The sequence below is a fragment of the Neovison vison genome, chromosome 7 (genome assembly GCF_020171115.1).
Source record: "Neovison vison isolate M4711 chromosome 7, ASM_NN_V1, whole genome shotgun sequence".
NCBI classification, from domain to species: domain Eukaryota; kingdom Metazoa; phylum Chordata; class Mammalia; order Carnivora; family Mustelidae; genus Neogale; species Neogale vison.
In genome coordinates, this window is record NC_058097.1 from 46,150,706 (window position 1) to 46,166,451 (window position 15,746).

Here is a 15,746-nt window from a genome sequence, read left to right on the forward strand (position 1 = left end):
AGGATTGTACTGCTCTGTAAGGGTGATTTTAAAACTGAAGAGGGACAGAAGAGCTGAGAAGCTGCCTCCACTTCCTGCCCCTACACAGACCAGCAGAGGGGTTGTCAGCCACTTCCGAATCCATGCCCTCATCTAGTTGCAGGAATGTTCTGATTCCTGGCCTGGTGTGGAGAGCTGCTGATTCTGGTGTCTGGTACCTGGCTGATGTATGTGAGGGCTCCTGGCATTAGGTTTCCCAGCCCCACCCTGTGTCTGTAAGCTTTAGGTGATCTCCAGGGTGGTTATAAGGCTTGGGTGGCAACTGAGATGTTTCCAATCCATCCTGCCATGGGCAGTTTCCAGGATAGATTCATGAACTAGTCAGTCAGCGAGACTCCATTCTGCAAAACCTGTGGAAGGGTCTGGGAGACTTTCTCTTGGTGTTATGAGTCCTAAGAATGATGAACCTGGCATGGTCAGGACCACCATGTGCAGCGTCAGCAGAAAAGCTACCCTAGGAAAGCAGAGCACAAACTCAGGGCGGGTATCTTGAGGTGTTGTGTAGAGGCTATATCACAGTGACTCCTCTGTACAAGCCAATTTTTTTTTCTCCCCACCCTACTCCCTTTGGCTACTTTCAATAGGTTTTTGTTCCTTGAACTAGGAGTCCTGATGGACATACAATCTGCTGGTTTCCTTCTGTGGATCACCCTTGTGTGTCCAGACAGTGTCCTGCATCTCCCCTGGGGCTTCCAGTCTGTCGGTGTTATCTCCACTGTGACCCCCTGTTCCTCCTCTTTATGGCCCCCATGCTACCCTTCCAATTCTATCCCCTCATGTCCTTTCCCCACCATACTCCTCTCCTTACTCCTCCACCTCCTCCATTTATTCAGGACAGTACCCACCCACACCTGTAGTCTATGGATACTGGCACCCCAACCTTGGGGCAAACCACACATAAGCCCTATTTGGACCCCAGACTCTGGATCCTTGTTGACCTCTGAGACACTCCTCTGTGCTCTAACCACACAGCTAGCATGGTGCCAAGGCTCTCCTTAGGTCTCCCAGGCCACACTCATGAGCATTCAAGTCTTCCAGCTCTCGAAGGCTACCCTGGACTCTCCTTGAGTCTCCTAGGACCTGTTTGAGCACTAGCCATTCCTCCCCCCAACACCAGGCCCTTCCACCCCTCTTCCTGCTTCTCAACTCACTCCTGTGGGCTCTAGTTCTTTCCACAAAAGGACCGACACCCTTCTCTCCAGGCCTGACAACTTCAGATGGCTTAGGCCCATCCTGAGTCTAACAGCTCCCTCAACTCTTCCAGGACTGGATCCTGGGCCCTGGCCCCTCCCACAGGACACAGTCACTTGCCCTCCTTAAGCATCACCTCTTTGCCCCTGCTGCAGGACCTCCAGGATCTGGTGGAGGTCCCGAGTACTGGTCCCATTCCTTCCTGAACAGATCGCATGTGACCACCCAACAAAGTGCCAGGCTCATATGTGATTTTAATGTTAACTATTCTAGTGAGTGTCTAGTGAAGCTGCATGGTTTTACTTTCCATTTCCTTGATGAAAAATGAAGTTGAGCCCATTTTCACTTGCTCACTGACCATTTGGCCAACTTCTCTTGAAAGTGGTTATTTAAGTCCCCTCAGCCCTTTAAAATGGACTTTTTACTGACTTGGGGGATTCTGTGTTCTATATGCGTCCTCTGTAAGGTGCATGGAGAATTATTACGTTGTCCAGTATGCCTCGGACTTTTTTCAGTCTTTGAGGTGTCACTCGATGAACAGAACTCTGTACTTTCGATGAAGTCCAACGTATAAACATTTCATGTTTAGCATCTTCTGTGTACTAAGGAACACCGTCCACCCAAGGCTGTGACAGTAATCTCCCGTACTTCCTTCTACAAGTTGGACCGTCTTTTCTAAATTCTTGTGCCCACGGGGAGTGTTCCTGTAGGAGTTCACTAAGAGCAACACTAACGGTGATGATGGTAAGAACAACAGCTAATATTTATTGAGCATACACAGTATTCCAGATACACCGTCAGAGTTTACATGTACCAAACTCAGTCACCACAACAGCAGTATTAGGCAGGTGTGATTGTCCCCATCTCACACACAACGCACAGGGGTAACAAGGTCATTTTTCCAGTGTGTCACAGGAGTAAAGGGGTGGGATGGTGATGGTAACAGGGAGGGTGTGTACCATGGCGGGACGCTCTCCCACATGGGTTACATTAGCAGAGTTATTCCCTAGAACAAATCTGAGACAGAGCTTGAATGGTGGAGGGAGGCTTCTATCCACCCATGAAACCAATTCAGCAAGACAAAAAACCCCACAAAAAACAAGTCTACACTTAGTGTGTTGTGATCATGAAGAAGTGATTTCTCCATTCTCCAAATCTGCCTTGAGCATGACTATTCTGAGATGCTATAAGCAAGCAGGAGAGTGACCAGTGAAGGCTTTCCCATGCTAAACTGTATCATGGATTTTCCTTGTGCTGTGGAAGGAAGGAATGCTGTATAGAAACTTCTGTCCTTTCTTTTTGTTCAAAAGGTTTATCAGCAGCGTGAACACTTGGATGTTCTCTAAGATGGTTCACGTGGTTACTTGCCTTCCCACATTCCTTACACTCAAAAGGACTTCTCACCAGTGTGAATTTTCTGATGCTGTGTAAGTTGATGGCCATGACTAAAGGCTTTCCCACACTCTTTACACTCATAGGGCTTTTCCCCTGTATGAATCCTCTCATGTTTAACGAGGCTTGACCCATAGATGAAGGCCTTCCCACACTCCTTGCACTTGTAAGGCGTCTCACCCGTGTGGATTCTCTCGTGCTGGGTGAGGTGGTAGCCACAATTAAAGGCCTTCCCACATTCTGTGCATTTATATGGCTTCTCACCAGTATGAATTCTCTCATGTTTAACAAGGCTCGAACCCCAGCGAAAGGCCTTCCCACACTCCTTACATTCATGAGGTTTCTCACCAGTGTGGATTTTCTGATGCTGGGTGAGGTAATTGACTCGAGTGAAGGCCTTCCCACATTCCTGACATTCGTAGGGCTTCTCACCAGTATGAATTCTCTTATGCTGAACGAGGCTCGAGCCACAGATAAAGGCCTTCCCACAGTCCTTACATTCATAGGGTTTTTCACCACTATGAATTCTCTTGTGCTGAATTAGTTTATACACACGGCTAAAGGTCTTGCCGCAGTCTTTGCATTCATAGTCTTTCTCCCCAGTGTGAAATCTCTGGTGCTGAGTGAGTTCGTCACCACGTCTAAAGGCTTTCCCGCAGTCCTTACATTCATAGGGTTTCTCTCCCGTATGGATTCTCTTATGAATGACGAGGCTCGAACCCCATCTAAAGGCCTTCCCACAGTCCTTACATTCATAGGGTTTCTCACCAGTGTGGATTTTCTGATGCTGAGTGAGCTGATTACCCCAACGAAAGGCCTTTTTACAGTCCTTACATTCATAGGGTTTCTCACCCGTGTGAATTTTCTGATGCTGAGTGAGCTGGTAGCCACGACTAAAGGCCTTCCCACATTCCTTACATTCATAGGAATTCTCCCTAGTATGAAGTCTCTGATGTGGTCTAACAGAGGTATTTTCTCTACAAGTAGGCGTTTTCTCACAGTTGATTATCATTTGATTGAAACAGCCCTCTTGAGGACCCCGTGGTCTTTCACACTCACCTTCACACATCCAGTCAAGGCCAAGGGATTTACTTTTTCCATTTGAGTTCCATTTGGATAAATTCATTTCATAAAGGCCCTTTTCTGTAGGCAAACTCTTGGTCCCATATGGTGACTCTAAATCTGGAAAAAATTAACAGTTTGTTTCATTTTAAGGAAAATTAAAACGCAAACCAATCTAACCACAAACCAAAAACTTCTCTGACAGAAATAAAACTTCTCTAGGAGAACAACACAAGTCACCTAGGGCTCTCATTAAATGTATGGCTCCACTGTACTTAATGAGGAAACATCATAGACGCTCCTGCTGAAGTCAGACAAGGAAGAGGAACCACCTCTTAGCCCGCTGATTTCCTATCAGCTGCCATAATTAAGGAAAAAGCAATTGGAGGGGCAGATCTCAAAAACAGAACACAATGTGTGGATGATGTGATGATGCACCTGGACAAACCCAGGAAAATCAAATATAGAACTAATGTGAAAAACAAGAAAATAACCTGGGTATAAAACTAACATTCTGAAGTTAATGTACCTGTCAGTCACATAACGAAAACGATTCTGGACAAAAATACCCACTATCAAAGGCCACGAAAGGGACATTGTAGGAGTAGCTGCAACAAACATGGTCAACGCCTGTGAGGGAATGTTTTGGGGGATCTGACCGTCAATGGGGACGCTAACTCCACCAGGCTGCAAAACCCAGAATGCACTTAAGTGCATGACTTCATAATGGTGCCAGAAAGTGTCAGATGATCAGCTTTGGGGCATGCGAGCCAACCAGCCCTTTATAACAAGAACTAACAGTTTTTCCTTTAAAAGCAACATTTTTATCTGTTACGAACAGTGTCACTACATAACCAAGTAGCAGATACAGCACAGTTCTCTGTAAGAACTGGGAGCGCAAACAAACAAAGCAGTAACAGAAGGGCGCTCGGTGCATGCCCGCTGAGCTGTGGGTCTGCATACTGGGTGTCGGTGAGGGCTAATCGCACAGGAAGAACCATACTGGATGACGTCCTGTGACGTCAGAACATAATAGCATCCAGGAAGGAGCATTAGCGAACATTAGAGAAAAGGAAAAGAGCACTCAAGGCTAGGATACCAACCACCTCGCAGGAGCTACGAAGGGCAAGGGGTCATGTGGTCTGCACCCCTGCTACTCAAGGCATGGCCCACGGACCAGCAGCATCAGCAACATGGGAAGCAGGAGTAAGCGAGAAGCAAACCAGTAAGAGGGGAATGGGACGAAGATCAGGTTCATGGTGGTGACTTCTTCCCCAGAGGCCATCTGTGGCCTTCATAGGGAGCTTTCCAAATGCCCCAGGGGTATACCCATTCCTGCCTCACAGAGCTGTTTACTGCAGCGATGGCTTGTCCCAGCCAGCCCAGCTGTCATTCTCCTCGGCACTGTGCTCCCTCTCAGCCATCGAGGCTCTTTCCCTTGTTCCCCAACACAGCACGTCACATCTGGCTTAGAAATGAAAGGTCCTGCTTTCACAAAAAGAAATGTCACATGGTGTAGAATTTAAGAAAAAAATTATATGCTCAAAAAGTTTTTTGGAGGAACGCCTGGGTAGCTCAGAGGGTTAAGCATCTGCCTTCGGCTCAGGCTCTGATTTCCAGATCTTGGGATCAAGTCCTGCCTCTGGGGCCCTCTGCTCAGCAGGGAGCCTGCCTCTCCCTCTGCCTGCTACTCCCCAACCCGCCCCCCCCCATGCTCTCTCTCTCTCAAATGAATAAATGAAACCTTAAAAACAAAACAAAACAAATAACACAAAAAAACCTTTGATGGAGACTTAGGAATTTATGTCAAGCTGAAAGTCAAAATGATGAGAATGCAGAAAAGAAAAGGGATTAAAGAACAGGCAAGCAGAGAGGAAAGGTCTTATTTCAAATTCCGAGGGTCTTACCTTTGGAGGCAGGACAAGAGGGGAAGTGACAGTGTGGATTCTTGGTTCTGCCTCCCCTGTCTGATCAAGTCACTCCATGTCTGAATAAACTCACCCACAAGTTCGACACAGCAATCGTGCCTCCCCCACAAACTCGTGGGACTGAGGCCAAGTGTAGCAATCAGCCACTACTATTACGGCTGTTACCTCTCTAATAGAAAAACAAGACATAGCCTGAGATGTATACAAGATGTTTCCTCCAAACTGTAACTCAGAATTCAGGAATTGTAACTTTCCGCCTCACTTCAGGTACAAAGCACAGTCCCTGGAAAACCCCACTTCGCTCCACTTCCAATGCAGGCTGGCTTACTAGAGGAAGTCAAGTTCCCTGAGGTGGCCCCCCAGAGTGCCACAGACCACTAGCAGCAGTCGGGCATGAACACACCAAGCCAGGGTGCAGCTCAACTCTGAAGACGGTTGCGAAATAAACAGGCCAGAGCTGGAATTCGCCCTCTGGTCACTGAGGAGGAGAGGGGCTTAGAGGAAGGGCCCGGCCAAGATGGGAAGAGGGTAAGGAGATGGAGGTGCGCGATGCCCATTTTAGATGAGACAAGGCTCAAGACACTTCTTGAGAAGAGGAAGAAATTCAACCCATTCTTGGAAGTCAGTCCTGACACTTGCAGTGGAGGGAGCGGACATTCCAGCGGACAGGCAACTCACCCAGGGAGACCAGGTTACTGTAGTTCTCCAACATCACGTCCCAGTACAGGTCCCTCTGTGAGGAGTTCAGGCATGCCCACTCCTCCTGAGAGAAGTTGATGGCTACGTCTGAGAATGTCACCAAACCCTGAAAACACAAACCCACATGTCCCTGAGGAGAAGGACAGCACAGAGAGGGATCTGCTCTGGGTTGGGCTGGACCCAGCAGCAGACCACAGGCCTGTGAGGTACGTGGGGCACAGTGGGGACTGGACCAGAGCAGAGCCCCTAATGCTCCTGAAGAGCTCGCTGCTGCAGAGAAAGCGCACACCCTGCGCAACACCTCATCACCCCAAGCTGTCAGGAGGCACGAAACCATCCCGGGCTGCTCCTGTTCACAAGCACGGGGCCCGCTACGGGCCTGCCTCGTCACATCTCGGCAAGCGTGGATGCCTGCGGCACCTTTCCACCCTCCCAGGGAAGGAAAAGGCTTAGGCTTTTGATTTTGAAGTGTGAAGTGAGAGCTTTTATTTTTGAAATGAGGGTTTATGTGCCTGAATATTCTCAGCCTCAAGGTCATCATTTTGCCAAGGTTTTAAGCATTCTTCCTACGTGACGACAAAAGCATTTCCTTATTCCATCGCAGGGATGGACTGGACTTAATTCTTAGTTGTACACTTAGGTACAACCAAACATCTAAGGTTTTCCCCAATTCTGGGGGTATATGATCACCTGCAACTTCTGCACTGGGTGGCTGTTGACAACCCACCACCCCGGGCTTTTCTCTGCTCCTGATTGAGGGAACTGCTGTCAGACGCTGTGGACGCTGGCTGGTGTGGAGGGTGTGCTCAACAGGCGCCCTTCATATCCCCTGGTAACCTCGCGGCCTCTCAGCGCTCGGGCCCCCATCATAGTCCAAGCCAATCCCAAAAGCCTCACGGAGCTCCAGCTCTCACCACCACTGACCCGGAGAGCCGCCAATGAGAACTTTCCCTCCCCTCCGCTGGGGAAAAACGCCGGTGGAGGACGGCAGGGAGTTTCCGTTTTTGCATGCGGTCAAACGGGGACCAACATCTGCAACTCATAAACCACACCCTTGACTCGTATTTCTCTCAAGGGACTCTCTCCCCTCCTGTTCCCGCATTCCTCTTGACGGCAAGGTGAGCACAGAGGAGACACGGAATGCCCAGCTCGGGGGTGAAGAGAGCATTGGTCACACAGGTGGGCAGGGGCTATACGGCACTGCCATTCGCCAGAATAGGAAGAACCTGGCAGTGGGTCATTACGTGGGCCTGGGATGGGCAGGAGGCTTCAGGATATTTCACAAGAATAGCCACGGGACCTAAATACATTTTAAGAAGGAAAGAAATATATACTTACGTGTGCCATAGTTCTAGAATCAACTGATCTGTCCTCTTGGGGTTTCTTTTATCAAAGACACAAAATCCAGAGAAGCCAGAGATAGACGAGAAAAAAACAGGCATTAAAATAAGTGCACCTTGGTCCCCAAATGACTTAATACGAGCTTACTGGTCCTCCATCTTTGTTTCCAAGCCTCCCGACCCTGACTGTTTCCTCCCCCACAAGACACACACACCAACATGATGAATCCAGAAAGGATGAAGAGGGATGTGAACAAAACAGAAAAATAACCTTCCTGAAGCCCTGTAAAACCCAGCTGTGCACACAGAAGAGTTTTTATTTGTTTTTGCCTTGAAGTCATACCTACATTTATCTGTTGTTTCTCAATGTAACTTTTTTTTTTTGTTAAAGATTTTATTTATTTATTTGACAGAGAGAGATCACAAGCAGATGGAGAGGCACGTAGAGAGGGAGATAGAGGGAAGCAGGCTCCCCGCTGAGCAGAGAGCCCAATGTGGGACTCGATCCCGGGACCCCGACCGAGATCATGACCTGAGCCGAAGGCAGCGGCTTAACCCACTGAGCCACCCAGGCGCCCTCTCAATGTAACTTAAAAACAATTTTTTTTTTTGAAGTATGCTCTACTGCCCACATGGGGCTTGAACTCATGACCCTAAGATTGAGAGTTGCATTCTCCACTGAATAAGCCAGCCAGGCACCCCTCAACATGTTTTTTCTTACCTGAACTATGCTGACACACGGTATTAGTTAGTATCAGGCGTACAACACGGCGATTCCACAAATCTGTACATTATACTGTACATGCCACAGGTATAGCTGCCTTCCGTCACCACACGCCACCATGGACTATGTTCCCTATGCAGTGACTTCCCTCCCCAGGACTCACTCCATAATTGGAAGCCTGGGCCTCCTGCTCCCCTTCACCCATTTTGGCCCCCCTGCCCCCTGGAAACTATGTTTATCTGTTTTCTGGATTTATGCGTTTGTTTTTGTTTTCGTTTGTTCGTATGATTTATTATTTAGATGCCACGTATAAGTGAAGTCATATGGTTTTTACCTTTCTCTTTTCACTGAGCATCATACTCTCTAGGTGCATCCATCTTGTTGCAAATGGCAAGATCTCATTCCTTTTTGGTTTTTGTCCCCTACTTCTAAGAGGTAATCTACATTATACCTGATAGGAAGGTCTTGGTTTTGACCAGTCGTAGGGCGGGAACTGACTACACCAAGAAGACCCACCAGGAGATTCAGGGTGGCGCTTTCGGTCATGCGGTATCAACTGGCCTGGAAACTGAGACTGACACGTAGATGAGTCAGCCACATCTGGATGATTGATCAGTGAACTGTGCCTAAGTGCTGAAGCCCCAGCGGAAACTCTGGGTCGTGAAGCTCGGTGACCTTCCCTGGTTGGCAATCCTCTATGCATACTGTCCTACATTGATGCCAACAGAGCACCCAGTCCCAACTCCAGTGGGAGAGGACACTGGAAGCTCCATGCTGGGGACACTCCGGGACTTGAGTTTATAGGCTTGTTTCCCTGGCGGGGTGAATCTACATCCTCTCCCTGTATTTACTGGGAACTCTGAGTAGAACGGCTCTCAAGGGACTTCTAGGAATCCTTCTAGTCCCGAGAGAGATATAAAACAGAAACACAGAAACAGGGGGGGAAAAAAAAAAAAAAGGCCTGGGAAGGTCACGATCCCTTGTGCAGAAAGAGTAATGAGCAAGAACTGCTTGTGAGACTGGCCCATGACTAGACCTCCAGAGGGTCCCCGCAGTTCCCTGCCTGACAGGAGTGGCTCACGGCTCTTCAACTGTTTGTTATGAATGATGTGGTTTATCCTGCTGAGCCCATGCTTTCCTCTGGGAGTCTGGAACTTTGGTATGTGCCAGAGGGAGGGTCCTCTGTGACTGATAAAAACCCTGGCCTTCCCCGCCCACATGAGCTTCCCTGGTGGACAAGGCTTCGAGGGTGTTGCTGTAACTTGCTGCTGGAGTGATTATGCGTGTCCTACGTGCCTGCACTGGGAGAGTGCTCTGGGAAGTGCGTGCCTGGTTTCCTTCTGGTGTCGTCTGTCCCATGCACCCGTCCCTCTGCTGATGGTGCTATGTATCCTTTCATTGCATAAATCCTGGCCTTGGACAGGACTACGTGTTGAATCCTGTGAGTCCACCCAGAGAAACAAGAACCTGGTGGTGGTCCTGGTGACACCCAGACACACCCTTTGACTTTGCTTTTCTTCTTTTTAAGTACACCTCATGGGGTGTCTAAGAGGAGCAAGGCATTGGCCTGACATGTGTACGTGTGTGCGTTTCTTTTTAATTCATGAAACGACAGACTCTCAGAGAAACTTCTTTTTAAACAGTTTCCCTCTGAGGTATCTTTGCATTATTTTACTCACAACTTTTGTTTCCTTTCGCTTCCTAACACCTAAAGCAACTCTTTGATGTCTACCTACACCCACATATGTCAGGGCACTGACTAGAAAAATGACTAAGATTCTGAAGGACGTTCTGTGCGTGCTGACGGCTATCTGGGAGGGAGGCTGAACTTGACTGAGCTTGTTCCTCCAGCCATGGCGTCCTGTGGAACCCTACACCATGGGACCCTGTAGGCTTCACTTTGCATCAACATCATTAGAGAAAACATGTATAGTGTAAAACTTAGCAAACAAATTCCACTGTACTCCACACAGAGCCCATGTGTTCAGAATGATCCTGTCATGACCTGACAAGAGAATGATGTCCCCTTCCCAGCACCTCTCACGGCACAGTCACCTAGAAGTCTCCACAGGCCGTGACCACAGGCTGCCCTGGGCTTCCATTCAGTTTCCCTTTCCAGCTGGCTCATAAGCAATGGGCAGGGAACAACGTCCTCTCAGTCACCTGCTGTTCTAAGCACTGCTATCGTATTGCAGGCACTTAACAAGAGTGTGGTTCGGCTGCAGCATTCTACTTTCTGGACTTATCCCTTGGAAATAGGTAGAGTAGTGCATAAATGTATGTATCAGAATGTTCAAGGGCTAGGTTCCAAAAAACTTTCTGAACTAAGTGTAGATTCATGTGCAGCTGTAAGCAATAATACCGCAGGATCCCGCACCCTTCCCCCGACTGACCCCAATGGTAATACATCACAAATATGTAGTACGATGTAACGACCAGGACATTGATACTGATGTCATCCACCAATTTTATTCAGATTTTCCAGAGAATCATTTTAAAAAATGAAAGAAAAAAAAAAGCAGAAATATCTCATATAAAAGAGATTAAATAAATTATGTCTGCTATAATTGCATCTAATGTGCTTACTAATAACGATACTGATTTATACTATTTGAGAAAGAAATTTAAGCTGAAGTACTAAGTGAAGAAGGTAAGTTTAATAATATATGCATAATGTGGGAGGAGAGCTCTTGGTGAAAGTAAGAATAAGGCTCTGTGGTCTGACTTTCAGGATGTGAATCTGAGCTCTGACCATCACTAATCTCACACTGTCTCTTCCCCGCGGAAGACTGGGGTTAGAAACAGCACCTGCCAGGTAAGACTGCACTGAACTTTTAGGAAGATAATCTACATGAAACACAGTAATATCAACAGTTACTTAATACAATTTAGCAGTTATAATTGAAAATCAGTAAATTACACAACCCTTAATCTAATTTTATAGAAAAAACTCAAGCCCGCCTTCTCCTTTCTTCTTATGCTAAAACATGCACTCACAACTGCGGCCTCTATAATCCACACTAACTCAAAACTTTCAGAGCCTCTTAAAAATGAAGTTCTTTTATATTAACATTAGCAAAAAAAGAAGGGTCTAAGACATATAAGGAGGAAATGTTCCCTCTCCATCAGCAGAGAGGGACAGACATGCTTCTGCATGGAAAATCCAGCTCAAAGAATGTAAACTGAGGGACATCTGGGTGGCTCAGTTGGTTAAGCCGCTGCCTTCAGCTCGGGTCGTGATTCCAAGGTTCTGGGATCAAGTTCTGCATCGGGCTCCTTGCTCAGCGGGGAGCCTGCTTCTCTCGCTGCCTCTGCCTGCCTCTCTGCCTGCTTGTGTGTACTCTCTCTCTCTATCTCTGGCAAATAAATAAAATCTTTAAAAAAAAAAAAAAGAATGTAAACTGAGGGGCGCCTGGGTGGTTCAGTCTTAAGTGTCCAACCCTTGGTTCTGGCTCAGGTCATGATCTCAGGGTTGTGAGATCGAGCCCCCCAACAGGCTCCATGCTGGGCATGGAAGTCTGTTTGAGGCTCTCCCTCTGCAACTCCCCGGCTCACACTCTCTGTCTAAAATAAATAAAAGAAAACAAACTGAGGAGAGGCCAAACTGAGAACACTAGCAAGTGGCCAGATCTTTTATTCCAAGGAAGATTTCTGTGAACACTTTAATTAAAAAAAAATAAACAATCTCTAAACCCAATATGGGGTTTGAACCATGACTCTAAGGGTCGCATGTTCCACTAAGCCAGCCAGGTGCTTCTGTTTACATGAACATTTTAAACTACTGTCTTCTTACATTTTTCTCAAATATCCACCCATGGAAATGTTACATGCAGTTCGTATTTGTAGCATCAGTGACTCCTGTCATGCTCTGTGAAAGAAAAATTAAAATCCTAGAAAATCAAATTTTGAAAGCCTGTCTCTGATCACGTGTTCGTGGCATTAGTTTCAAATGATGTCTTTCTAATCCTTTAAGGTGTAAATGTGTGAGAGGTTTTTGGAAAGCAAGATGCGACCCACTGGCACACCACTCTCCTCTCCACATGCACACAGGTATCACGTCACCCACAGCTGAGCTGGACTCCTCTATAAACCAAGATTTGGAGACTGTTTGGCTCAATTATGTATCAGCAGGATCCAATGCTCTGGAGACATATATGCACACACCCATGCATGGGGCAGGGGAAGGGCTGGAAACACACATACCAAAATATTAACAGCAATTATCTCTGGATGGTACAGCTATGGGTAATTTCAAGTGTCTTCTTTACGAGCTCCTTAGGAAACAACCTTTTGCTGCAAGCCTGTATTAATTCCATGATAAGAAACAGGATTTAAGATAGTTCTCAGTTTAAAACAAATCAATAAAGAAAAAATCCACAGTTATGGGGGAGTGGGTATATTGTGGTCATGAGCGTAACTGTGTGTGGATAGGCCTGTCTCCCCAACATGTCCGTGTCCTAACCCTGGAGCCTGTGAACACATTACATTACATGGCAAAGGGGAGTTAAGTTGCCTTGGACTCGGGGTTGCTGGTCAGCTGACCTCAAGACAGGGACGTAGCCCAAATTACACCAGGTAGGCCCAACATAATTGCAGGGGTCTTTACAAGCGAATGAGCGGGAGAGAAGAAAGATGTGACCACCGAGGCAGGGTCAGGATCAGTGTGACTAGGTTCTAGTCTAGACAGGATTTCTGAAACATGCAGCTGTCCCCTGGGGAGACCTGGTCTTTGAAAAATGGGAGTAGCTTCGTAGTAGAGAAAACTGACAAACCACCTCAGCTAGATAACCAAGCACACATAGATCATGCTGACGGTTTGTCTTCCTGCCACGACATGACGAAAGTAGTGATCTCCCACCCCCAAAACCAAAAGCCCAGGCCAATCATGAGAAAAGCATCAGGTTCCAAGACAGGGGCATCCTACCAAATACCTGTACCTCTTAAAACCTTCAAGGTCATCAGAAACAAGAGAAGTCTGAGAAACTGTCACAGCCAAGAGGAGCTTAAGGACACATGACAATGAAATGTAATGTGATCTCCGGGATGGCATCCTGGAATACATGAAGAATGTTACGTAAAAACTAAGGAAATCTGAATAAAGCATGAACTTCAGTTAACGTATCAGAACAGGCTCACCAATTTTAACTACTATCCCATACTAATATAAGTTGTTAACAACGGGACAGTGGGTACAGGGTATCGGGGAATTCTCCCTACCAACTTTGCAATTTTTTCTGCAAATCTAAAACCACTGTAAAAATTAACAAGATCAATTGAATAAGAAGAATATGGAACCATACGTAGCCTACAAAGCATGAACTATTCGATATGAGACCTTTCAGAGGGAAAGCCTGCCAAGCCCTGCTCTAAGTCCCAGAACTCACACTCAACATCAAGCCACGTTGCTTCTCGCAGTTCATGCAAAGATGCAACTGAAACAGACTGAAGCTGTCAGACTTCCAACAAGATGTGGACAATACAACAAATTTCTATTTACTGATCAGTGGAAAAAAAAAAAATCCCTGCCTTTGATGATAAAGACCTCTGTTCAAACCCCATTTTTATTTATTTACTTATTAAAATAATGGCTCAATTCCTTTGAATTTTATTTCATTTTATTTTTTAAAAGTTTAAGTGGGCTCCTTAGCAAACGTGGGGCTGGAACTCACCACCCCGGGATCAGGAACTCCACGCCCCGCTGCTTGCTCGGGCAGCACACTTCCTAATAGCTGCACACTCTACTCACTGGGCCAGCCAGGCGCCCCTCAAACCCCACTTTTAAAATTTTTAAATTTAAAAGCATCACCAAGCTGGAAATGTTGTTATTTAGTGGCCACAAGAATCAAACCTTCTCTGTTCTCACTGTACTCTGACAGGCCTGTGGGAAAGACAGAATCCCACCTTAAAACAAGTATCTTCCTGACCAAACCACAGGCTAAAATCAAGCACAACGGCGAACCTCCCGGCCCTGTCCTTCTGTTCTGTGCATACAACTGCCAAGGCCCCATCTCGCCTCTCAGCAAAGAATTCGTCCTGGTGGGGGGCATTTCAGGCCAGGGAGAGCAAATATTCCAGAGTCCTCTCAACATCAGACATGTACCGAACGAAAAGGTAACTCATCTGAACCTTGACTTTAAGATGCGTTACCAGTCTTCTTCCTTCTCAGGGTGCTTGTTCCGGAGGACGGCTGGCCTGGGGGAAAGAGAAGGAGATACTAGGGCCTTTCTGGAGCACACGTGGGATCAGGAAGCTCCGTCCAGGCCAACACACCCTAACTCAACCCGACCGCAAACAAGGGGGAACTGCGATCTGGTATCTCTGAGCTTTCTGGGGACCAGGCCGCAGTAAGAGGGGTTCTGAGGTATGCAGCAGCCCCCTGCCCGCATCTCCCCGTTCCCTCCTGCTACTCAGGGAACCAGGAGAGCGCTGCTCCCCTCAGTCATCTCAGCCCTGTGCCTGCGCCCTTCCTGCTGGTCACTATCTGTGGCGCGCGGGCTCTCCCCTCTCTCCGAGGCCACTGCCCCTGCGTTGGCCTGCGAGGCCGGAGAAGGCAGTCGGACCTCAGAGCTGCAGGCTGCACTGTCCCCCCCGCCCCGGCCGGTCCCCCCAATCGGTCCCGCGGCCACCCCCGCGGCGGCGCAGGGGTCCCTCCTCGCGCGCAGCCGCTGCCGGGCAGCGCCGCCCCGCCCCCACACACTCCCCGAAGTGCGTCACAGCCACGGAGCCCGGGACTGTCCCCTCCCCGGGGTCCCCGGGCCCCAACACCCCCGCCACCCCCGCACTCCTCTACCGGGCGGCGGGCCCCGGCTCCGCGTCCGGCCTCCTCTCCCGGGGCACCCTCCTGGCCGCCCTTTCCCGGCGCAGCGCGCATGGCTTTCCTGCCAGGAGGCCAGTCACTCACCTCTCGGGACCCCACGACCCAGGGCGTCGGGAGGAGGCGCAAGGCTGGATGTCAACTCGCGACCGCGGCCACGGGATGCTGAACCCAGACAATCCTCCGCGCAGTAAACACCTCCCAGCAGGCACCTCGGAGCGCTCCGACTCTGGGGAGGGAGCGGCGCAGGGGTCTCTGGGAAATGTAGTTCAGCGGCCCGGGAATACGCGGAGCTGTGCATGAGGCGGTCTACTTCGCCAGCATGAAACCCTACGCGGCCCACAAGGAGCTGAGCCTCACAGACTTATGGGAAATATAGTTCAGAGCAAAGAATTGCTTGGGGATGAGAGGCCAGCCCTGCTCCCAGCATGCATTTCGCTCTCTTACGTAAGGGTGGCCAGCCATCTGTGTGACATTACTCATTGATCAGTAATTGATTTTAGAATGAGAGACTTGTCCTTCGTTATTTGATTAAAAAAACCCCGTTTTTCTAATTC

At 48.2% G+C, this 15,746-nt stretch overlaps 1 protein-coding gene across 1 annotated transcript; it reads right to left on the reverse strand.

Annotated features, from left to right (window-relative positions):
- Nucleotides 1–1,969: 1,969 nt before the first annotated feature.
- ZNF331 (zinc finger protein 331) lies at nt 1,970–15,406 on the reverse strand. The gene is given in 6 exon segments (XM_044256654.1): nt 1,970–2,625; nt 2,627–3,804; nt 6,291–6,417; nt 7,650–7,694; nt 12,579–14,567; nt 15,277–15,406. Coding segments are annotated over 4 exon segments (1,473 nt in total). The 5' UTR covers nt 7,659–7,694; nt 12,579–14,567; nt 15,277–15,406; the 3' UTR covers nt 1,970–2,466.
- Between the last annotated feature and the right edge of the window lie 340 nt (nt 15,407–15,746).